This window comes from Ischnura elegans, chromosome 3, assembly GCF_921293095.1.
Source record: "Ischnura elegans chromosome 3, ioIscEleg1.1, whole genome shotgun sequence".
NCBI classification, from domain to species: Eukaryota; Metazoa; Arthropoda; class Insecta; order Odonata; family Coenagrionidae; genus Ischnura; species Ischnura elegans.
The window spans coordinates 31,875,908-31,902,812 of NC_060248.1; the positions used below are offsets into that span (position 1 = coordinate 31,875,908).

At 38.2% G+C, this 26,905-nt stretch overlaps 1 protein-coding gene across 2 annotated transcripts in view; it reads left to right on the top strand.

Annotated features, from left to right (window-relative positions):
- The window catches only part of LOC124155628 (Kv channel-interacting protein 4-like), a 397,142-nt gene that overhangs the window by 275,711 nt on the left and 94,526 nt on the right, over positions 1–26,905 (top strand). For both annotated transcript variants that reach the window (XM_046529620.1, XM_046529621.1), the window contains exon 2: positions 12,343–12,467. In XM_046529620.1, coding sequence (XP_046385576.1) covers positions 12,343–12,467 — 125 coding nt within the window. The remainder of the gene's footprint in view (positions 1–12,342; positions 12,468–26,905) is intronic.

The window sequence follows — 26,905 nt, forward strand, 5'->3', positions numbered from 1 at the left end:
GTCAGATCATTGTGATCCCTCTTTATTCATTATCTATGTTTGGACTGATGTCATTTTTCAAGTTGAAAGGTAAGTCATGCATATATGCATTGAGAATATATTATCGAAATCTAAGCAATTGACAAGGTGAAATTAAGGAAAGTGTAGAACAATTCGGTATAAATGATTTTTTAAATAACGAAGGATTGAAAACGGTGCAAGGCCAAAGATTTCACGTTGTGAATGAACTTAAACAGCACTATACGGTGTCTGATATTATGCCATTTAAAGGAGCCAAAACCATTATAATAGCACAATAGGGTTGTGTAGTATCCAATTTTAAAATATAGCTGTAAGCCATTGTGCTTGAGCTAAAGTTACAGGTCACATCGGTTCTCAATCTGTTACGATAGAGGGGCAAGAAAACACTGAGGGACAATACTCCCGAAAAAACCATTACAGATACGCGCTGTCAAAAAATATTATCTATTCTTACTTTTTTAATTTAGGTAACTCTTTTTGTATCACATTTTGAGCAAGATTCGTAGCTAAAACGGACAGCGATGTACTCGTGTTCACGTTTGCGCAAGAAAATTAAATTTGTTGGTTTAATGTTTGATGATTCTGGTTCTGGGATTAATCGCCCATCTGAGCGTGAAGACAAATGCACACAAATGGATTGCGGTCCTATTATCGGTTGAATTCCCGGAAATATGACTCCCACAGGGCAGAGAAATAAAAAATTGTTTGCCCTCCGGTGTTTTACTGACCCGCTTTCAACGCTACCCTTGGGTCAAACTGCGCATTTGGGTGGCATAAAAACTTTCTCGATATTTTCAATATCTCGTTGTTACCAATTCACGCTCCATTGAAGAGACTAATTTCCATTTGAAATTCATCCCACCACATTGTGTATATTTTTCTGTTCGGCTCTGAAACGATTTTGATTTTAATTTATTTTCAGTTGGATCCGTTGTCAAACTAAATTTTTTAAAGTGGCTTTTCCAATAGAAATTTAATTTTTTCATGAGTAACTTGTTTTCTAGTATTTCATTATATGCTAACGGGGTAGTGGGTTTTAAATTGCTTGTATTTCTATCAGAGTGAGGATTTTTTTTATTGTTTTTAAACGTGGGGTTTTACGATTTGAATAGCGTGCAGATTAAAAGTAAAAAAATATCGAGAATCCATCTTTCATGGAATTTTGTTTATGCCCTCATTTTTTCCGTGAGACTTATGTTAGAGTCATTGAAGCTTTACATTTGGCAATTCTAAGCTTTTGTGGAGTAGGAAAAATACATCCGATTGAATCAGTGGCGTAACTAGGAATATGCTTTGGGGGGGGGTGGGATGGCCTAGGGTGGCGACCCCCCCCTCCCCTCACCCCCATGGCAACTGGGGGTTTAGGAAAAAAATGGCATGCCTGGAAACACATTTCACATCATTTTGGCACTTCAAATTCAACTTTAAGCAGATTCTGTTATTATATTTGAAAACTAGACATTGGTTTTAAATATTTTTTTATTTATCCGAGGCTTTTGGGGGGGATCTATCTCCTCATCCCCCCATAGTTACGCCACTGAATTGAATAAGTGGTTCGATTTATGTATTCATTAAATTCAAGTATATATTATCGGTTACATGCAAATGAAACGACATTCCTCTCGATTTAATTTAGGATTAATTTCGCCATCGAATAATTTATATTTTAGTACCTACAATCTCCGGCCGCTGGAGGAAATGTTCACACTGAATAAATGCTCTGCTATGTACAATACATCTATTCGTTCTGGATCCACATTCTGATATACATTATGTATCTATCTTATAGATTCTGCAATTGATTATTATTCTGAGTGTACCAACCTCGAGCCATTGCATCTGCGATTATTCTGACGCTATAATTTTGGCATTCATATGCTTTGATTTAGTTATTTGCGTACCCCTTATACTTTACTAAGACCTTACATGGTACTTCTATGGTATTTGTCAAATTTTGACTGGCATTCCTAGCCCTTTTCATTCATATCGATTGGCAGTCATCTTTATGTATAGATATTTCTTATACTCTTATGCTATCTTATAGATTACTTTTGACTTATAATTACAGATTGATTGCTGATATTTTGCTATTGATTACTCCTCATAGGAGCTGCAATAAACTTTTATTCTGGCTTATGAGTAGAGCCAATACTTTTTCAAAATGCCTACTGTAATCATAATAAAATGTGCCTGGAAAAGAAGTAGAATTTAACGTATTAGATGTGATTGAGCAGGAGGAATGGCCCTTTTTTCCATCTATTAGACACTGATGCTTAAAATTAATTTTTAGCAATTATATGTCTAAAATGATTGCGTGTTCCTAAATTGAGAATTTATAGTACTTACCCAATTCAGTGTCGAAAATTATCTTTCGACGGATAGCGTCATCCTGTGGTGACGGAATCCCAACGCTACGACGAGCATATTTGCATAACTGTACTATTTCACTTTTTGAATTTTTACCTTGTTTTGTGCATATTAACCTTCCTGTCATTCTTTACCACTAATTCTAAGGCAATCTATTGTCGATATATCTTCGAGTTATAGAGTTCTGGTTGAAACAAAGAATCATCAGGAACATACATGAATTTGTGAATTCTTAAAAGTTCTTGATTATAAAAAATATCTTTTGTGAATGTATAACTCACTATTTCTTATGCTCGGGCGCATTCGGTATATATCTCAAAGTTTTGGGTCACCATATTATTTTCCCACATTTTCTTACTTAAGTTCGGCATGAGCCAGTAAACACCTGATTTAAATTGTCGTCTCAACTTTTGGTTGCACCCACCTTCATCACTCTTGTTTATATTTACTTATTTAAGTATTCACCGCCAATGTTAAATTAGCCTTTGGGACGTCCTATCTTTCGCAACCTCAACTCTCCTCATCAAGCTATACCGTTGAAGTGAGGAAGTCAAGATGAACTGCGGCGCTATGGCGTGCTGGCAGGAAGAGAAGGGCAGTTGCCTCTCATTCTTCCTTGGAGGAGACAAAGGAGCGGCGCGGCGCGTGTTTTCGGAATTCTTAATTAACCGAAATAGATGGCCGTGTCATCATCTTCTCCTACTCTCATCAACCCCCTTTGACTGGGGCGGGTAGGTTTCGTCTTAATGAAGGAGCGAGTGAGGAGACCTCTTCCTATCCTTGGTTGAATCAACTCACACACACACATCGCGTATCCAGGCTGTGGGTCACCCCTGAATCCCTGAAACCCTTAACCCACCCTCCGAGGAGACCGTGTGAAAAAGTAAAGGGAGAAAGAAATGGGGGAACTTTTTTTCTCTTTCTATACACCTTTTGGAAGCAAATTGGTTGAAAGGGTGCTTTTTTTCTATTTCATCTTTTTTCTGACATGCCGTGACGAAGTTTCTCGTCTCAATTTCATTATGGGAGGTAAAGCGTGCGCCGTATCGATAGCTCACAGCCTACGTGGGAACTTGAGTGATGGGAAAAAAAATCATCTCTCGCAATTAAGGGTGAAATTGAAGTCGGACCCGGAACATCCCTTTCCATGCCTTTCGCCTTTCTCTTTTTCAATATCGCGTCTTCCACCGCGTTTTCCCGTCCTTTCAACTTACCAATCTCCAGCTGTGCATCGCTCAGTCGATACACGCAATAACTTTCCCGAAAGAAGCCTTCATCTCCAAAGGTTTTGAAAGTGAGTTAATTCCATCCTATCTTTCTTCAGCTCCGCGCCTTGCCTCAGGGAATAATGTATGGGTGGAAATTGCGCCACGAAACGCACTTTTAAAAAGCTCATGACGGGCTCCTGATAAGTTTTAAGATTGAAGTGAACGTGTCAGAAGTTAGAGAGATGAATATCCTTCCAAGAAATGATTGAGGTTACTAAATTGGCCCTAGGATGGTATTACGATGGAGAACTTTTTAAATTGTGAATTTGCGCGTAAGAAATTACGAAACGCCTGGGGCTTGCGGAAGTCATTTTGAAGCCTTGGCGGAAATTAAGGCTTATGTGCACATTACCTTTATTCTCAGGGCGCTCACCTATTTTTTCTGAAGGTTCGTCAAGGAGGAAATATGTTTTGATTTCATCAAGATTTGATGGATTAGTATCTTCCTTCTTTTCCAATAATATGTTTACTTAAGCTTTAAATAATGTGGTTACTTCTTCTTCTCCAACCTTTTTCCTGGGCCATTGCCTATTTCTTTAAGTATATTTTCTTCAGTCTACATCCAGGTTATCGCCATCTCTTTTCTTTGGTCAACCATCACTTATTTTCCTTTTGAATCATTGTCTCATACCACTTTCACTATCCTCGGTTGGGCCATTTTGTAGTACGCATTCATTCCATTCAACCTCTCTTCAACGAATTAATGTATAATTAATTTCCACGACGCGCCTTACTCATATCGACTCACTCCTTTCTTTGTCCAATAATGTGCTGTCAACAATCCACCGCACAATATTCATACCTAGGTTTTTTTAGCAGCCTTCTGGGTTTGAAAGTATCAGGTCTTAGCTCTCCTGCCTATATTAGGACTGGTCATTCAACATCATTACATATTCTTTTCCTTTCCTAATGTGTTTTTATCGCCAAATTGTTTAATAATATACTTACTAATACGTTAAATTTGAAACATTTTCGTAAATTTGTGAGTTTTATTGTACCGTAATGCGAGCTTTCTATAAAATACGCTATAATACTGCTTATCTGATAAGCCTGTGCAGCATGAATATGTTCGTTAATATCACTTCTGCGTTGCATTGACGCGAATGGTTTAAAAATCTCTAATTCAATTGTTTTGCGTACTTGTTTGCAAAATAAAAACGATCCTGGTAAAGGAAAAAAATATTATGCAAGGTACACGTTTGAGTTCACTAACGCTTAGGGCACAAAACCGATGTAATCCCAGTTTAGTGTTGATATTTATTCAAGACGCCTAAGACTACGTCGAGAAGTCGTCCTTTTCTGTTATTCAGCCCTCCTCATTTATAGGATGCCTTGAACATTGCTGCTCGGGTGGACGACTCTATATCTCAAGACCGTTGAATTATGGAATAATTCTCCTCGATTCAGACTCTCGAAAAGCTCCCTCCATGGTGAGTATTTTTGTATACGTGCCTATAAAAATAACACCCTGAGGAGATATTTTTTTAACGTTAACATGCGACTTATTACCATCTGTTGCCGTGAGGTCGCCAATTGATACCCCGGCCATGCTTCTTCCTGATGTCCTTGTTTTCTTATTCCAAGCAGCCCACCCTCCGAAATGTATGGTTGGATAGCGCTTGAATATTTTATACGAGTCGCGCTTCTTCTACTCTTTCAAGATTCTCAAAAAAAGTGGGTTCTTGCTATATAGCGATTCGCGAGTCGCGTGTTGAATTTTATTTTTAATCCCTTAACCTCCATCCTACCGTTATGGCCCAGCAATTTCCAAGTTCCTCGTCGTAACTCGCCTCACATTAAATGGATACCCTGAAAACCGTCCCAAAATGATAGACCACGGTCGCTGCTATCAAAGCTCCGTGGAATTAAATACTCCCTATCGTCCCAGCAGTTCTCCCTCTGCCGAATCTAAGTGATATCTTAACTTTTTCTCTACGCTTGAGTGCCACCGAAATGATTCTCTTGAACAACACAGACATCAATTTCAGACACCTATCACCTTCGCTATTTTTTTATTTCCAAGATTGTGATGTTTGCATGAAAGAAGATGCGTTAACATTTATGTAGATTAACGTTGTAAGTCGTCGTGTCGTGTTATCAAGAGTCCTCAATTAAACTAAAGAAATTAATTAAAGTTACAATTTATTTAATTTATATTATTTTCTTTTATTTTCTGTCGCCTCTAACTTACCTCAAAATTTATGTCATCAGTTATTTCTTCTTCTTCTTCCTTCATCATTTCTTTATTCCTCACTTTTTTCGGTCAGTGATTTATTTCCTTTCAGTTCCATGTTCAGATTCCAATCGCCTAAGTCCTATCCTTCTCTTTCTTTGCAAGGTCCCAAAGAATTGTTTTATTTACATTTTTAAGTAAAATGTACGCAGCGCTATTATGTGCCCTCGATAACCATTCTAAAAAGTTCTAACTGTTTTTTATTAGAGGTATCATATAAATATACTTTAAATTAGAGTTCTAACGTGAGTATTGGGTTAAGATTATGGCTGAATACCATTTTTCGTCCTTACATAGTGGTTTGTGGGCGACTTTGAATTCTGGATAAAATTTCTGCATAAAATTCAACGCAATATCGAGGATAAGCAATAGTTTGAATTCATCGCAGGAATAATTCGCGAAGTTGCTCCCGAAATTAAAAATCTTTTGCCATCAAGTTTAGAGGTCTTCCGTTCTTTTACTAAGGAAGAAGTAGGCTAATTGGACTCATGAAATAATTGGGGAAAGATTCTTTGCCTTCCCCCTTAAATGATATGGTGAGTTGATTATCTGATGGAGTCGATGGTGAAGTTTGAGTTGGCCACTCAAAGACTAGCAGATTTCCGGAGTGAATCTCTGTAGGTTAAGTGAAGCACGGTGGAGTGAGGGCAGTTCCATTTATTCGCCGTCTCAGGGCGACGAGTCATTTGCGGAAATTTAGGGCATTGGATAAGGAAGGGATACGCCAGTCCTCCCACATGCGAGTTAAAACGTTTCCATGGCCATTTCATGCAGGATATTTATGGAGAGCCCGTGGATCTGCCTATAAGATGGATGTTAATACATATTCTTACGGCAAATTTTTCTCACGTAAACCTTTCTTCATCTATTTTCCCCTGGTAAAAAAAATTGCATGCAGGCGTGCCATAAAAACGTATCAATAAGTATCTTTTTGTGTCTGTACTCTCTAAGTATAATATCTCGCCTTCTTTACGTTCCGATCGGTACGAATCCTGGAAGTAGAAAAAAAGAGATACCTTTTAATTCAAGAATATCAGCGCAAAATAAGGTGCATTCGACGCAGGTAGAAATGTAAAGTAATAAGGTGAGAAAAACCATACTTAATTAGCAGTAATAGTACTTCTTGAACTTATATGCAGGGATAGAAAATAATATTTTAATCTCCAACGAACTGGCTCAAGAAGATTATAGTGCGGGAACAAATATTAAGGGATAGCTTCGTAGTGAGTGTACATCGTAATTTTTCTTCCGTTTGTTTGTGGTGTGAATAATACACCGATTTGAAAAAGCAAAAGATACGCGGCATCGATCTCTCCCTTAATACGACCCATCCCTTTTGTTCGATTGGTCTTAATTTTCTTCATTCCTTGGCGTTAGACTTCTTCAAGAAGTTAGTGTATTTCAACTGTTAAAGCTTTGCCACAGCAAAAGTATTATTTTCCAATGCTGAGATAAACTGCGTTATTTGAAAAGAAAAATGCTGCAATTTCAAGACGATAAGAGTAATTATAGAACAAATTTTTCATCAAAATCACACATTTGAACTCTTAGCTGTTAAAGGAAGGGAAAGTCTTTTGGGTTGCCGAGGATAATATTTTTTCCTGGGCTGAAAATTGATCCGCGGGCCATGTAATTATCAATTCAAGTCGAGGAACCTAGATATCGCAGTAGTTTACGTAGTGAGCTACGGCTAGTTAGCGTAGTGAGCCAAAGGTCTCTAGTTCTTTTCCCGATCTGAGGGAATTTGTGAGAAGGATAACCCGTGGAGAGGGAGTGATTGGTCTTATTATCTACTGTCTACAGAAGAATCAAAAATTCATGGTTTCAGGAATTTAACTTGTTTCAATTCCGCTGCAAATATTAGTTCAGATTAAATTAAAAATTGAGATTTATTATCGTTCCCGATTACAATCTATTTTAATTATCTTTATTGAAATCAAGTGAAAATCCCGTACAATTAACTTTGGTGCATCTTGAAATGGTGACGCGTTTTGGAAGGAAAATGTGCTTTTCTTGGAAGAGATTTCGTGCGAGGGATTGAAAACTAATTTTTTGTTCTATATTTTAGCATGGTAAATATTTTTATCATGTTACCTAATTATTCTATAGTTAATACTGTCCCAGTACTGTTATAGTTAATTCTATCCCATTTTCTTGAAATAAATCCATTGGTATTGGCAAATTGAGCTATTAAATATTTCCTAACGTGGTTTACTTTTTATTTCGGTTTTCCTGTGCGCATTGACTTTTTAAAATTTAGATAATAAATATTTACTGGTTATTTGAGCTAAGGGATGAAATAATTTTAATAACTTCAGAGTTATAAAATTAAATAATCAGGCGCATGATAGGCAAATATTATTTACTACAGTAGTAATACTCTCGGGTCTGTAAAAAGAGTCGTGTTGAAAATGCTTAAGCCGAGAATGTCATTCGGTGCGCTGTATTTCATCTCCCCGTTCAAGGAGTCCACCCAAGAGGCTGAGAAAGAGGAAAGATATAAAATTGGGACTTCTCGGAATGGATGAGAGGACTTGCGCTCCACCGACTTTTACTCCTTACGATCAAAGTGCCGTTCACTTGGAGAAAATAGCAGCCAGTGTCGCTCCTTTTGAATTCGTCGCCGTTCAGGGTCATGAATATCTGGCGAGCTGAGCATGAAAGAGTGGCTTCCTTTGATCCCTTACTCGCTTATAGAGGCGATAATCTGTCAATACAGTTCGGAAATTTCTCAAATATATTTAGGCTCAAGTCGTCTAGCGTGGTTTACTTTTTATTTAGGTTTTCCGGTACGCATTGTTTTTTTTTTAATTTCTCTGCATGCTCATATGCTCCAATTTAGTCTATCACATATTCGAACGATTAGGAAATAGATGTCCTGATGAATACATAATAAAAATAGCGTTTAAAGATCTTGTGGGTTTAAAAATGGACGCCATTACTTTGTGTAAAACTTGTGGTATTGAGAGATTGGAAGTTTACTATGGACCATAAAGAATTAGTAGCTTTGGCTTATTTTCTATCTTGGATTTTTTTAGGATACAAATAATTTTTTGTTTTTTTTTCCTCGTGGGTACCTAGGCAACCATTTTTTATACGACTGTGGAGGCTTGTCATCTTCATAATTTACTACTCGGGCTAAATTTTGTACCAAGAGGGATTATATTGGCACAAGCGTTGAGCGTAGTAGCTTGAATCAGCAGGTACGTAGTTGAAGGTATAAACGCTTTTTATGCAATGCCTATCATCACGCAAACTATATTTGCATAATATTTCGAAATCTAACACCCTCTAGATTTTTATTTAACAGAATCGAAGTATTTGTGGCCCATCTATATATTTATACTATTTTTGAAAATGAAATTTAATTTTTACAATTCGTGTTGTCACTACTGTTCTCGATGCCATTCCAAATCGTGTCTCTGGCAATCGATTTTTTTAAATCTCGAGGTAAGAAATTTGCCGGTAATTTTTTGTGAATCGGGTGGTAAATTAATATCTCCGCCCGTATTAATTACAATTAAGTTATGAATAAAGACTTTAATTTTAAGGGGCCTTTGATCGAGAATAAAATTTATCTTTTGGCTATATGCGTAATTTCTTGTTTCCATTTTATATTTTTTGGCTTTGAAGAGCAGCATGCAAGCCCTTGCAGACCATGCAGATAATAATTGTACCCGGATTGATTGTAGATGGATCCCCACATTGAGCCTAATTAGTTTGATCTCAATGGCAGTATGAAATCAGAAATCAGCTTTTATATTTTTCTTCGAAAACCGCGGAAGTTGAGCCGTAACTTCTAAAAGATACAAGCGATACTAGTAAAATAAGTCCCATCAAACACAAATACGAACGTAATTCTCGTTTATGATCAGGTACGCTACAAAAAAATTTACCTCTCCCTTTTTTGATTGAACTATAAGGATTCCTGCATGATCAAATATAGTGTTTTAATGTCTCTTAAAAATCTATTTTTTGGAATATTATATGAAAATACATATTAGAGAGGTACTTCATACAGATGAAGTGATCCCATGCGTTAATATTTAGAGCATTATTTCCACTAACATACGCTCACTTTTCTAAACCGCAGGAGGGAGAACTGAATCCGGTACTATTCGGTACGCTATTCTGTTGGTCCTTTGCAGAAAATCCGCCCGGTGACTTTCGAACACCCTTAGGACTACCCTATCAGGCCTAAGGGTCAACTGAATAGCTAAAAAAAAATTCGCGTGATCGGAGTGAAGGTGAAGGATAGGAAGGATGAAGAAAGTGAGCTGCCTTTCGAGAAAAAAAATCCATGGCAACCGAGAGACCCTTCTAGGATGAGCGTAGGCGTGAATTTTGGCCACCCGAGGACGGAGTGCCGTATTTTGGAAGCGTATATTTCTCAAGACTCCAAGACTGGACACCGTTCTGCTTTTTGAAGGACATGGTATCACGTTCAGAGGCTGCTCTCCATAAGACCTTCTCAAAGGCTCTCGGTTAGAAATAGGGAAATTTCACTCGTCCATTGAGCGAAGAAATAAACTATTTCAGCTCATTGCGACCAGTTTCTTAAAAGAATTTTACAAATTTTACCTCAAAATACATTGCTGGTTATGCTACGTTTTTACTTCAATCATTTCTTGATTTTGTATATGGGGTGTTATCGTTCGCTTCTTGTGTAATTTTTTATTTGGTCTTTAGGTCGCTATTATATTTCGTATACTATTTATTTTTATACAGATCGATAAACGCTAAAATTGTTGAAGCAATCATAGGTATCTATTTTTGCAACTTAGCAATCTAAGCCGTCGAGTAAATTTACTGTCCCCGGAGATTTTCTCGTAAGCATCGGCTTTTTTTCGTTGGGATTAGGGTAAACTTCAACTTTCTATCCAGACTACCGTTGTAATCCAAGTTGTCTATTATTTACCATCCAGTTTTCTCTAATTTTAGAGCAAACCTCGTCATGATATCGGGAAATTCAACGAAATACTTTTTCACTCGATGATAATAAAAGGGTAACGGGTGTTGAGCGGTGTGTATAGATACGTTTTTGAGAGCGGAAGTCCGTGCTGTTAATTATCGGTTCGAAGGTTGGTGGTGTTATTTATTTTTTCCCGCTCACAGAATCCTATAGCCCAGACTCTTCACATCCGGAGAGGAGGTTATTCTGGAAAAGAAACGATCTCGGCGAAAAACTAATATGCTCCCATAACGAACCACTCGGCTGTTTGGAGCGGGCTGTCCCTCGAGAGAAACACAACCGTGCCGTGCCGTTGGGAATCGCCTGGAGCGCCGCAACCGCCGATGAACTGAAAATTTATGGACAAATGAGAAGCGCGGTGCGGGAAATCGGCCTTCATCCCCATCCCCGCTCCTGTTGACGTAACTAATTTTGAAATTTTCCATGCAGCGGTTTTGTCCCTCGCTGCGAATCACGGCACGAATTTGAATTTCAATCTATTGATGGACTAAATTGGTTTTATTTCGAATTCTAGTAACGCGCTGAATAATTACTAGCACGCATAGACTGAGGTCGAAAATAGGTTGATTCTCGAGCGATTGGTAATTTTCCAATGCTGCATTGTTTTGGAACGGCCTAATAACTATTGTCATTGATTTAAAGCCAGAAACGGAATAGTTTATTTTTCTTAAAAAAAATAGTGATTACCAGCAGTATAAATTGTGTGCCGGTTGTTGACGTCATTTAGGCTAAAACGACATTGAAAGAGCTAACTTTTTTTAATATGCAGAGCTACGTTAACACGTAATCAAGCGTATTTCTGTTCGTTTTTAGCTTTTTCGTTGTGATTTCGTAACATTTTATGAAGCCATGAAATTCCATTCATTGTTTCTTTAGCATTTTATTACCGTCTCTATCTATAAAAACCTGTTTGGTAATTAGTTATCAGTTTTTATTCAATATTTAGCCTTTTTAATTTTGTTTCCTTTTAGAATTTAGTTGAACTAATTTAACTACACACTTTAAGTTCATAAGTGTTGTTAATTTCTAGTGATCAAAACCACTTTAAAATTAGGTTAAAGGGAAAATAATTCAATATTTACCTTCGTGTGACTTAAATAAAGTAATTTTACGTGTTGATATAATATTACCCGTACCTGAAAGTTATCGCAAAAGTCATGCATACAGTTTCGGGTCCTGATAGCATCCGTGTATCTTGGTCTAGAAATTTATTGAGTGTATAATATTTTAGCAGTATAACTTTACGCTACGGTTGATATAATTGTATGATAATGAATTTTCTTTATCAAATCATTCTGATTTCGCAGCCTGGTATGAAAGGAATTCTGAACTTTTCAATTATTTTTCAAAATTAAAATTAGAATCTTCATAATTTTTTTACAACTGCGATATTGTGTGAAATGTATTTTGTAACTTTATTGGACAGCAGGAATAGATCAGCTTCTAAAATAATCCTAATTTCTCTCTTTCCCTTTTTGCAGAAGACGAATTGGACGAGTTCAACATCCACGTGGTTCGTCACCGACCGGAAGAACTCAACAAGCTCGCCAACTCGACGAAGTTCACGCGGAAGGAAATACAGCTGATATACAGGGGATTCAAGCAGGTGAGCAAACTCATGTGTCTGGAATTCCACAGTGGAAAGAGGGTTATAGATGTTCTATGCTAGAGGTATAGATATATGTTATTTTGTAAATATGTGGAGTGAAAAGTATGTACTCGAGAAGCTTGACACGACTATAATAGTATGAGGGAGTACATTATAAGTAAGAGACGCAAAAGTTAACTTATATCGTTACAAATAATCCAATCAACTTTTACCTAATTTTTTTTCTTTATTACAACACCTATTTTGGTTGATATAAATTCACCAATAAATTCATCAACTTTACTTGAAATGCTAAATATAATTCTCATGGATCTTGTGTGAATCACTATTAGATAATAGGTTTATAAGTTCTCAAATGAGATATTTCAGCTATTATTGTGTGTGTGTCACTGAAATAGTGTTTATGCATTAGTTACGAGTTGCTGAGGATATTTTAGGTCTACAGGTGAAGGTTTTTTTGTTGTCGATGCAGCGGCCAAATTGTTGGTCATTTTTGTAGTCAAAATTCCAAATTGACGATAAAAATTAAACTTTAGCAACGGTTTAATTCTTCTAATAGTTAATGCCTCTAATAATTAAAGGAAAGTTGTCTTTAAAAAAAATAGCTAGTTTAAAATAATTTCCCGCAAAGCTTCAACCCAGTGAAAATATATATTTGCTGCTCTGCTACTGTTATCTCTATCAATTTTCATCTCATATCATTTTGCGAAGCAAATCATTTCTTCAAACCAGGAAAATATCTTAGAGAGTGCAATTATGATGAATGCATTGTTCCGAGTTTTCCAGCCGCGCATCACGTTTATGAAAGCCAACAGTTTCGAAAGTCATCCTGCGTTCAGGTCCAAGGTAAGAAGCGTTGGTTTTTGGCCCCCATAGGCCAAAAATCAACGCCTCCGCTCGCCGTCTTTCCGCTGAGTGCTGATTGATAAGCAACCCCTTCCTCAAATTTCTGATTGGGTAGCCGTGGTGTCTGTTACTGCTATCGGTCTCATGGATTTCCAAGGTTTTCCTTGTAACGTTTCATATTTAATTGTTGATGTTGTTGTTGATGGGAAGTAGTTGAGAGTGTTTGAGGGGTGATTGTCGAGGAAAGAGAAAAAGGGAAAGTTTTTTGAAGTAATGAGGCCAAAAGGAACTCTTTATAAAATAAAATAAAGAAAATTTGGAACAAATCAAGCGTCTGATGTTGCACCCTAATCTGCCTTGGATAGTAGTGGCTCTTTAACCACTATTTTTGCTCCTTCAACATCAATCTTATGTCCTGCTTCTCTCCTAATCTGTTCTGTTATAGCTGAAAAATTATGCAATATACATGCATGTATTTTGTTCCGGAAAGCACATTTGCATACGGTCATCATACGTTGTTTGTCTAAGCTCATAATATGTATGCATCGGAGATATTTTTGGCCTCCTTCTTGCGAGTTTTTTTACAAAATTTTTCCAGAGGATAAGAATAAATGGGATTTTTATTCACCTTATCAACCTGTAGCCTTCATAAGAGATCTCAGAGTTCAGAGATGTTCCGAGTGGGAGCGGGAATGGAAGATGCTTTTACTGGATGAGGAGCGTTCCCACGCTTTACTTACGCGGTTAATGGAAACCTCTTGCCCTTGGGTGGTCCCGTGATGTCTAGACACCAAACTTCAGAACAGCACGGGCACTCTCAATTTTCCTACTCGCACGCATCGTTGATGACAGTAACTGTAATGGAATGAGGAAGTCTCATAAACAGCGGATCTCTTTTGTGATTTAGAATGGCAGGCAATTTGAAAAAAGGCCTTATTACTTGTAAGCAGTGGTTTTGAAATATTTCGTAGTGTAAAGAGCAGCGTTTTGGCAATTTTAATAACCAAATGTCTTTGGATCGGGATTTTCTCTGTTAAAACACTATATCAGGAAATCACGCACTTTATTACACTGTGATTATTTATGATTATCTACTACATTTTGTGGTTAACTGAGGAGATGGCCTGGCCCCCATTAGAAGGTTGTGTGAAATTGGTACCATTTCTGGTGTCTTTGTAGATTGGTTGTCTTTAGGAAAATTTTATTGTTTTCATTGGCTGCGCGCGTGCGCATACATGCGCGTGCCTTTATATTGACATATTAACCTCTCTTCTTTTTTATAGATGCATTACTTTAAAAAATATATATTATATTTTCCTTTAAATTTTAGAAGTTGTTATATTCTAAATTATTAGAGTGATTTTCACTGTTGAAAATTTATGGATCTATCAGCTTGATAAGGGTTTTGGTTGCTGATTAATCAACAGCTAACTCTATCGTCTTCTTCTACATTTGAGACACTATTTGAATCACTCGGAGAATAGATTGATGGTTAATCGAGTCCCTTATCAATATTTCGAGAATGATAGTGATGATAGTCGTTTATGTGTTATCAGCAAAAAGAGTGAGTGATCCGATGAAAAACCAAAACGAATCCGCCTATTTATTACGTCTTTGACCTTTAAGTACTAATGTGAAATAATATGCAGCAGAACAAAAACAGGGAAAACGTTTCTCAAGACAGTTTACGTGAAGATTACCTACGCTGATAATGATAATTATTTCGGCACCCAACGAAACGCTCTCAATATTATTCGCCACAATTCTGCCTCGTTACGTCATGTCAGGAATTGTGTAGGAAGTCACGTGCAGGAAAATTATACAGCAGGCAGTTTAGATGTTCTTTAAGGCGAATCAACATCCGGCTAGCTGCAAAAGCTCTCCGAAAGAGAGGGTGGGACCACAAACCAGACTGCTGTAAAGTGAGTGGGGGTAAGTCTTGATGGAGACGTCAGCAGCAAGGAGAGAGGAATTGGCACGGCCAATTGAGACCCTTATCCTTCGCCCATCTCTTCTCCCATTCAAAGCCACACGCCTTTACGCTACAAACTCCACGCCGTATACTCCTTAAATGTTTTGAAGGAGATATGTTGGAGTTGGACGTTTAAATTTTTAGTAGCTGAAAGCTTGAACTTAAATGAATTCATTCGCGAATACACCGAAATCTTAGTTCAAGAAATCTTTTGATATGATCATCATCATCATGGGTCACCTATGGTAAGATTGGTTTGAAACACTTCTCCACTCACAATCAGCTCTTCCATCAGCTGATCTGATCCTCTGAAGTCTTTCTTTCATGTTTTCGTCATCCAATGGTCTCTTGACGATTATTTTCGCCAAGCCATCATGCCGTAATATATGGCTGATTTTGTTATTACATCTCCGCATTAAGGTTTTCATCATGCTCTTCTTCTATCCCACTCTTCGTATAAATTAATCATTGCTAACTAGATCGATACATTTGATTTTTTCTTCTGTGGCATCATATATTGAATGCATTCACAATTGATTTTTCTACTCCATGTCATTTTTATTGCCTTTCTGCCTTCTAGATGTATAAAATAGCAAAATTATAATTTGGAAAACTGAACTCGAAACTGTTAAGTTGAAGATTGTTTACGGTGTTAGTAATGACGATTCCGTCGCCCAACATGATCCCCGCTAAATCATTTGCCACACTTTGTGTGTTTAGCACTTTTCAGTGTGTCGGAATCGGCAGCCAGGGTAACCATTCAGTGGTCGATTCGCATTTTTCTTAAAATAAGTCAACGTATAAAATAAAAATGTACGAGATAGAATCACTATAATTATAGGTCCCGCAATAAAAGATAAATTAAGAGGTATATTTAGAATAGAAATTAATATTGGAATTCTAATTTCCCCGAAGAATAGGGGACTTTAATAAATTCAAGATGAGATTCTGTGCGCGCATCTCCTTTACTTTTTACCTTTCTTCATTGTTTTTGTTAACGGCTGATGTAGTAACAACCCCCGCCACACGCCTATTGGCGTGGCTCATGTAGATAGAGATGATCATCCAGCCAGCCGCGAGTAGTATGCGAGAGGAGTGGGTGTTGAGACCAAAAACCAGTCTCCTGTAAACTGAGTGAAGGTAACTTTAGACGGCGGCATCAGAAGCGTGGAGAGAGAGGAATTGACTTGGTCAATTGGGACCCGCATCTCCCTGCATCCACAGCCCCGCTACAATCCCCCCCCCCCTCTCTTACCCCCCTGAGAGTCGGAGGTTGGGGGGTTGTAAAAGGGTTTCTCGCCTCCTCCTTCTCCTCCTCCCCCTCATCGCCCAATTTCTCCTTCGCCGCTCTCTCTGCCACTCGTAAATCTTTAACTAACCTCTATTCCCTGCCCCTGATCCGAGGAAACCCGCCGATGGATTAGCTTTTTTCGGGAGCTCTCCGGGCATTAAGGTCAAAAGCCGTGTCCCCGCGGATATGAAGTAGGATTTTCTTCCCGAGACACATTCAACTGGCAGTTGGTAGTGACATGGCTCTCTACTCTTTCCTAAAATAGAAATATCCATACCTGGCTGCCTTTTTTCACGAGGTTCCAATCCATTTTCTGCTCTGCAATGCTCATGATCTAGTTATTTAACCGTGTAGTTATCTTGAAAGAGATTATTTGTATAGTAAGATTATTCCAAATATTCCCAGTATCAGTGGAAAATCAATTAATATACGGCCAACTTGCAGAGTAACATCGGATGGCACAAGTCCGTGTCTTCTTGATTGTATTACTGCGAGATAGCATTTAAAAATGGGAGATATTAATGGAACACGGCGGTTCTGGCATTAGATGGCATTTAAACTTTGCTTCCTGATTGATATCTTTTTTAAACATTCACTTGTTTGGTCAGTCTTAAGTACTTAGAAATTTTAAGACGTAATTATTAGGCATATACCAAATTTTCAGAGTAATTCATATATATTACGGTAGCTACACATATTTTCATTCTATATACTAAATAATATATTAATTATTCAATTTTATTATATTATAGCGTAGACTTTTCACTAGATTTTTTACTTAGATTCCCGGAATGTATCGATATATTCGTGGCATTACATTCCATAATACATAAACATTTTTAGCTTCTTAGAAGACTCAACAGATTCGTATTGAAACAGCAATATCTTTATGCTGATAGTGTTGAGAAAGTTTGTATTACATACTCTTAGGCATTTGAAAAAGTTTTGCCGTGATCTTTATGACTTGAGATCACAGAGAGCATCAAAAATGCTCCATCAATTCTGATGATAGATGCACAGTCACACGCTCACTAATTTTCATTTCAATTTTGTATTGATGAGGTCATCACTATTGAAGTGAAGGTGGTGGTATAAGGTGAAATGTGCACTAATCATCATGTCATCATGTAGATGTAGTGTGGTATAGATCATTTCAAATTTCAAAAAGAATTAAATGTCCATCACATACTACATTAAATTGTAGTTTTATTAATTTGCATCAATTTCCTGTTCAAAATGGGCTTTTGACGAAGCAACATTTTTATCCTATTTCCAGAAGAGCAAGTCTTCCGCGTAACTTTTTTCTTTGTCTCGGATTACTTCGCAGCTTTCTCCGTCCCACGGATAACCCTTTTTGTCCATTTACCCAATTATATTATGGGGCTAATTCAATCTTTAGAACTTTATACGTATTTTTTCTTCCTGTACACTAATGCAAATATTTCACAGGCAGTCCAGCAAAGTATTGTTTCTTTCATTATAACTATTCTTCAGAATATCGAGTAGCTATGAGAGAAAGGGATGAAATCATAGCAAAATGTATGATAATAAGATTGATATTTTTGGTCTAACAAATTGCTAAAGCAAAGGTATCGAACGTAGCCTAACCTCAGACGTATTAAATGATACATTATTTCCAAGAATATATAACTACCTCTTGAAGTGGAATACAGTAAACAGAGAGTAATCCTCTAACCTTGAAAGCTGGGGAAAATTAATAAACACTCCTCCCCTTTTAATAACTTGGGCGTGGCCTCTAAAGGGCACTTTAACTTTTGAAGTAATATTTTTTTAACGCCAGGTGTTAAGATTTGTTTGGGTACGGGCAATTTATCACCCATTAATACGAGTTCATTGCCAAAGAATGGAGGTAGACTCAAAACTTAATCGCATGAAAGCCTTTGTCCCGCGGTCTTTGGGAATTTGGAATCCTGGCAGGCGGGCATTCATGTGATACAAAGGCGGATCGCGGGAGTCTCGATACACGATTTGTCGATTAGAGGCTGCAAGGTGGAGAGCTGTGCAAGAGAGAGAGATAGAGAGCTTTAGTGGGCATGGATGGAATGGCCAGAGCGGGAAGGCGGCAATGTGAGGACGTTCGGCCTGTACCCGTATAATGCATTTGTGCTGACAGTCCCATCCGAGTATCTCGTGAGCGAGTGTTCTTTATATTGAAGATAGTAACCTTCAGGTCACATTGCTCTTTGTCTCCAGAAATTTATATGAGTTGAATGATAATTAAATAATAAGGTAGACAAGAATACAAATACAACAATTTACTCAGAGGTAAGGAAATAAAGGGATAGGAACATGTAATAGAAAAGGGACGAGGACAACGGTGCAGTGGTAGATGGAAAACGCCAGAAAGGAGAGGGTAAAAATGCTGCCTGACTATCCTATGATTTCTGGCTTTTTCCATTTACCACTGCACCGTTGTCCTCGTCCTTTTTTTATATGTTCCTATCCCTTTATTTCTTTACCTCTGAATTTATTTGAATGCTTACGCTTAAGGCGTCGGGTAAATGAATGAAGTTATATAATAATTTAGATATTTATTTCCCTGCCCATCAAATTACACCGAAATACATAGTCTCATCTATAATCCATCATGGTATCATGTGTCGATATATAAGGTATGAAAGTGTGTGAACAACTCAGAAACCATCACAATATACAATAAGTATGTAATAAGTGGGAATAATTGTTAAATAAAATTATACTAATTTTTTTAGAAAAATGGAGGAAAATAAGCATGTGTATTATGTGGGCATATTTGCTCAGACATCAGAAGAAACGGAATCCATGCTACTTGAATAATTTGAAATCTCTAGTCTAAGTTATAAAAATGCTCATCTAAAAGGCTCGTCTCACCTTTTTTACACGTTTTTTTTTCCTAAGTTGCTTCGTCTGCCTGTTTGTCTGTTTCATTGATAGAATCTTGTTCATTGATTTTCAACCCACTTTCCATTGTCGGATCGGCGGTTTGGAATTTCGCTCACTTACTTACTTCCATTATGCTCTAATTAACTTAATTTCTATTTTAAAAAATTTCTCAATAGATGGCGTTAGTTTCTATGGAGGCATTCGAAATTGAAAGTAGTCGGGAGTGAACTTATCCACGCCTTCAGCGTCCGATTTCACCCGCATAAATCTTTTGGCAAATGTTGCTGTAATAACTCTGGTTTAAACGATTTCAGAATTCACCATAAAAGAATAAAAATAAAATTTAAAAGAAATCCAAAAGAGTTTTTTTAAAAATATTAAATACCTCTATAAATTAAAATAAAGATTTGTAAAATTCGAATAACAAATCATAGTTTGCCAGCCTTTCTTGTCAGTTCCAAGTACTCATATTCATAATCGTATCTAAAACTTAGAAAGGCCTCGGGTATGATATGTGCGGCGAATCGAGTGAGCGGCACCGCTCTGATATCGGGACTCATTCAGTTGCGAGTTAATCTGTTAAGAATGGCTACTTAAGGTTTGAGCGGCGCCGCTCATAGTTCAGACCGATCTCTTTTTCAAAGCCTATCACTTATTCCATCCTTCAGTATAGTTAAAAATGTCAGAGGAGAAACATCAAATTGGCGATCTTCCATCCAAGTAAAGGAAGACTGAAGTTAAACTAAGTAATAATTTCTAATTAGTGAGGTGGATTCCAGAGAATGTGGAATCACCAACATAACAACTTCAAAAACTGTACACTGGGCAGAGAAGTATGCTCTTTTTTAACAGCTAATTATCTGATTACTCATCACTGTTTGCAATATTCAAATTCATTGGCACTACAACGGGGAAATTTGAGGAGCGTTAAGATAATTGCCGCTATTGTAGCCACCGCTGCCGCTCACGTGCCGTTCAGGCTGTCGCTCGCCGCTCGTATAATACCCGAGGTCTTATTCTCCGAGTGACGAAAAGCTTATTTCTTTACTTATTAGAGAATTTTATGCTGTTTTTGTTAATCTTGTTTATTAATATTTTTTATTTTACTGTTATTAATAGGGAACTTTGTCTATTGTGGCCCCTTGACCGCGTCGCTGCTGGTGCCTTTGGGTGACCACGCAGCCTCTGGTAGCGGGGCCTTGGACCTAGCTATTACCGATGACTGGGCAATGCCCAGTCATCGGTACCTTCTAGAGCGGGGAGGGTGCGCCGGCGGCCTTCACCCTTATTCATCATTTTAGTCACAGCTGTCGGACAATACCGGAATAGAAATGCATAACCTAAGTTCCCAAACCTTCATAGCCACTCGAGAGGCGTCTTCAAGACCGTAGTCTCCTTTCCTGCGTGAGCAGGTCTAAAAGTATTTCATAACTTCTCTAAAAGTTGGTAACATCGATTTGTTTAACGCCGACGAGGCGCCAAATAAGGGATAAGTCGTCTCACTACGCATCGCTTTTTACCTTCTACCATCTTCTGATTTATATTATCAAAGATAAACGACCTCCTAGCAGCATGCGCGGGATGAATTTTGCTGTATTAGAGGCGTGGGAGGGGGAGAAGCGAGCGTGGAGGGGAAGGGATCGGCCTGCGGCACTGGTATCCGCGACGCTGCGTGGGCGTTGGAATATTTTCTTCGCGGACGCGGACTCAAATTAGGCATTTTGTGGCTAAAGGGTGGCAGATACGTCAAAATGCACGAAATGTTTGCCCTAGAAGGGCAGTAACTCGGCAAAATCTATAGGGAATGACCATAAAATATTGTATTTTTCGAATTTTGACCCTCCCCCCCTAAATTGCATTTGAGCGAGGGTCAGGGGTTCACGTACAGGTCTCAAATTTTTCAGGCCTTATTTTTGATCGGTCCCACAACTTTTTTTCATTGGGCCAGATGGATTTGAAAAAAATCGATTTTTGCGATCCGCCCTACTGGGCATGCGACGCCCGGGTCCGAGGGAGGAAGAGGAATCAACCTTCCCCCCCACCCACCCCCGCAGTCCTTACTTCTTCCACTCAATCCAATGGTGTGCAAGGCGCATTCAGCGGTGTATCACATTCTCTATCCACTTTGCGCTCTCAATCGGATCGGAATGAAACGATTTGCAGCGCTCTCTGGACCACGGACACTAATTCTCCGTAATTCAACCCCACCTCATAGGTTTACTATGCAAGCAAAATTAAACAAGGATAGCTTTTAGGAATCCCTATAGAGTTGGAAAGGCTCAACTTATTGCAACTTTATCTTACAAGGTTAGATACCCAAGTATCAACACCAGATCGCGTAAAAACCCAGCAGTGAAATGCAAATTAAATTTCAAGAAATACGTGGATTTTTCTCCTTCTCAAATTCAAGTAAATATGGAAAGTTATATCAAGTATATATGGTACATAAATAACTAGTGAAACGTCTATATTTATTGGAAATAAATAAATAAAACTTTTTAAGGTTCACTATGTATTAATTATGAGCACGACCCGGGTTTCGTAACTTGGTTACATCGTCAGGTGACGGATCTTACATGCATCTTATATTTATCCACGCATATGACGGTGAGGACATCTGTCGGAAAGGGAAAGGACTGGTTTAGAGGGCGGGGGTGGGTGCTAAGCACGGAATGGAATGGGGGAGAAGGGGGAGCCTTGATATGAGAAGAGGGTTTTTCTGTGAGGATAGGTATCTGACCAAATCAAGGCTGCCCCTACCCCCCACCCATTCCATTCCGTGCTTAACCCCCACCCCCGCCGTCTTTACACGCAATTCCACTTAACTATTCCGACATATGGAAAAAGAATTGATAGAAAAACCTGCGCACGAAAAAAACATGTTAACTTGCTGCCTATATTGCTGGAAAAAGGTGCTGTGGTATTAGTAATAGTGATATGATGCATAAAGGCAGGGCAATGTGCTGTGATTAGACCATTTAGCCATTATTTATTATAGGATGAAATTGGCATCGGGATCTGTTGCGTGGAGAAATTATTTGCATATAAGACACGGTCTCAGGCGTTATTTTGTGGAATTGCCTGATGTTAAATGAAATAAAATAACTATGTTTTATTCCACCTTTATTTTAAATCGTACGACCCGGGTTTCAACATCTAGTGTTGATACCACTAGATGTTGATACCACTATATACTTGATAGTACCTGATGATAACACTAGCTGTTGAAACCCGGGTCGTACTATTTAAAATAATGTGTGGAATAAAACATAGTTATTTTATTTCATTTAAATTATTTGCAATTTATGGTTAAGATAAGAGTATTCCCTATTTAGCAATAATTTCTCCCTGCAATTCCTAGTTTTAAAAACTTCGTTATAATTTTTTTACTTCCTTTATTTTCGGGATTTGGTTGACGTAACGACCTCTCTCAGTCAAAACTCGTAAGGAGAAGTAAAAGGTGAATTTTCATCTGTCTAAATGGATTTTTTTATCGATGAATTAACCATGAAAGAAATCAATTTGCTTGCGTAAACAAATGGAAATGATGAATTTGTATTGGTAACCTAATTCTCTACATTTAATGGGCATTAATTGCAGGGCACTCCAAAGTGAATTGACATGCAGTTAATACCTTTATCCTGAAGCCAAAAGCGAGCATTTTTTCTGTCAATATATACCGCTGCCTTATGTAAACGCAAACAGTCTTGTATTCAAAGTGATGTCGTCCCATCGAAATTTCGTGTATGGTTTTTCGCATCATTTGATTACAAACTTTAGTTTCCTCACTTACCAATCAAAAGCTTCCCTGATGTTTATTCTGCTGATGGAAATGTGGGTACTGCGTAAGTAATCAAAGGATAATCTCATTCGGATATTCGTATTTTGACATTGTGCAATCATGAGCGATCGGCAATGGTGACGTACGTTTTCAAATTAGGTGAAACAAATATTATTAATATCATATTTTCTCTGATTACACAAATAAATGTGTCCACTTCCGATTGGATCAGCAAAATTTGAACTAATTATTATTTTCATTTAAAAGGGAATTAGATAGGTTTGATTTTAATTATGGCTTTTACAGAGGAAATAATCGCATTACTTATTTCATTCAGTTGCTCGGTGATTCCAAACGAAGGTTAGTACTTATGCAAATATATACATTTACTCTGACTTAAGCTGACCTCTTGAAAGCTCAGCGATACCAAAATGGGTTGAAAATATTGACTTAAAATTTCTCCTCGTTGGAAGATAGAATGATTAAAGGAGATCAACTGTATTTACGAAAAAAATATTATTATTATTGTAGTATTCTACCGATTTAGGTAGGTTTTCATGGAATATTCAAGAAGTGATCTGGGAGCCTCCCTTTCCTTCCAACACTACCTTCTTTCATTCACAGTAAGGCCTACTCTCTTTCAATCTATCTAAAAATCGTATTCTTTTCCTTCCCCTCCCTCGTTTCCCTAACATTCTACCCTCTAACACCATTTTCAACATCCCCTCACCGCTAAGCACTAACTCCATCCATACCTTCTGTCTCCTCCGTATTTCATCTAAAAGCTGCCTCTCCTCGCCAACCATATCCAGCACTTCGTCGTTCCTTTTCCTCTCCGTCCATTTCACCCTCTCCATTCTTCTCCATACCCACATCTCGAATGCCTCCAATCTTCTCTCGTCTTCTTTCCTCAGTGTCCACGTTTCCGCACCGTAGAGAGCTACACTCCAGATCAAACTCTTCACTAACCTTTTCTTTAAACTCTTACACAACGATCCTCTCAGAAGCTCCTTCCTGTTCATGAACGCCTCCTTTGCTAATGCAATTCTCTTCCTTATGTCCTTAGCACTGTATCCGTTTTCCTCTAACGTACTGCCTAAATACTCAATATAAATAAATTGTTCAACCTGCTCAAGTTTTTCACCGCCCACCTTTATCTTGAATCTCACATTCCTCGCTCGTGATGCTTTACAAAACCGCATTACCTTAGTTTTCTTATGATTAATCCTCATCCCATACTCCTCGCAACGCTCGTCTAACGCATCCACTAGAGCCTGAAGCCCCCTCGCTGACTGGCTAATCAGCGCCTGATCATCCGCGAATCTCACTGATTTGAACATCATTCCTTCCACTTTTATTCCAGCTTCTAACTCATCCCACGCTTCCCTTACCATCTCTTCAGCGTACACGTTAAAGAGCAGCGGCGATAAAGGGCAGCCTTGCCTTACACCTCGGCCAATGCTTGCCCACCCAGTCCGTCCGCTACCCTCACTTGCGCAGTCTGGGCCATATAAAGATTACGAACCAGTCGTCTAAATTAATAGAAATTGATATTATTGTTTTGAATGAAAATGTTTCATCCTCAGTTTTTGTTTCTCTAGATTTTCTGTTGACAATGTTTTTGATCTATAGTTCATTCTTGATGTAAACCACAAGGAAATCGACTTCCTTCGATTACGAATTCTCTTTCATACATTGATAGGTTTGTGTATATGATGTGTTTTAGGATTTATTTTCCATCGTTAAACATTTGATTTGGATTACTCTTTAAACAAGAATAGGTGACTGAGGTGATTCAGTGACTAACCGAGTCACTGAATCAACCCCACGGTTGATTGAAGTGATTAGGGTAGAGCTTACCCTAGACCAAGCCTGAGGCGTGTGAATTGTACGCATTCAGGGTAGGACTACAATGTCCTTTCTCTGAGCCACCCAGCCCTTGGAGGATTTTGTTTAGGGGTGGCTGAAGGCTTCATTTGGGATTTGAATCGGGAACTCTCAGTTCCCACGCGCTCTATCCACTAGGCTAATTCAACCTTAATATGATGGTAAATATAATATCACATTAGAACTGCAAAGTGCGCCTAAATAACGGAGTTGATTCGGTTTAGACCAGGTGTAATTTTGTTAGAGCTGAACCTAATGAAGTTCTATTTCGGGCAGATTAATTTCTTCGTAAGAATTTTTGCAGCTCTTAAGTCCTAAATTTATATTTACTTCGGATACTTACCTGTCTTTTGGTGCCCTAAATGAAGTGAGGCGTTATTGTTGTTCACTGCAACCACACAGGTGCGGATCCAGGATTTCTTTCTGGGGGGGGGGGGGGGCACAAGCAAGGCCAAATCCAGGATTTTGTCTGGGGGGTGCACAAGGCTATCTCGTAATACAAAACGAACGCAATTATAATGGGATCGTATTAAAAATCTTGCATATTTTTGAGGGTCTGGGGGGGGGGGGCACGTGCCCCCATGCACCCCCCTGGATCCGCTTATGCAACCACAAGAGGTTTTTTTATAGTTGGCCGTTAAACTCGTCCTCATTCATATGTGACATGCTTCATGTTGATAAGAATCCGTAACCGCTCACACTCATTTTATATTCAAGTTTCGCATGTAATTAGAGCATTTTTTTCCTTTAAACTTGGATTTATTTCCTGTATTTTAACATTTTGTCATATTTTTGACAAAGTCTATGATACATACTAACTTTATATTGCACTGATCATGATTTTAACCGAGCCAAAGGAATAAAATTGTTCACTGGCTGAAGTATTCATCATCGTATGGTATAATGTGTCAGCAGCACCGGACGCACGTTCCAGCATTGTCGGTCCTCAAAACTGTTCCACTGGCTGTGGACAAGTTTCATTCCAGTGGCTGGAAGGCCTTGGATTTCCTTGCATTTTAGCTAGCACCATCGTCTTTAGAGTAGCTGGTTTCCTCTAAAAAGCATGGAATAAGTATAAAAGATGTGACGGGGAACCAATTATGACGTGGGTAGAAGGACTTCCTTATAATGACATGAAATAACCATAACAAATGTGACGACGAACCAATGATGATGTGAGTAAAAGAACTTTGGAAGTCTTCCCACGCTTTGCGGCGCTAGGGTAATTTTTCACCCTACCGAGAGAATTTTTCTCTCCGCAGTCAACCTACTCAGATTCGTCTGCAATACCGTCGTGCATATTAAAAAAGAACCTTAATGTTGGTACCCATTCTCTTCATCCACGTGTAGCTCCCTCCATCCGGCCGTCTGGGAGGATTTCGTCTTTTCAAGTGACTCATCAGTCACTCGAGCTGTCTACTTCATCTTCATGCCTCCGCTCTCCCGAAACGCATTCATGTAGCCGTCTCAATTGCTCCTCCTCTCTCTCATCTGACGCTCACGTGTTCCTGAACTCAGAGCTGGGAAACATATCCTTCAATGAAATTTTTATTTCACCGCTGGAATTCGTGACTTGAATTAACCCATTATGACCCAATGTTGCTTAGAAAATGTATATATTTTCATCTCTATTCAGGAAATGTTTAAACTACGTGTTCTTTAGTGCTTCAATTTTTTATTGTAAAATACGTAGCTGCCACAACAATTATGATTGAGTAGAAAATTTTCAGTTTTTTTAATGAGAGGTCTTGAATTTTAATTTCTCTTTAGCAGCT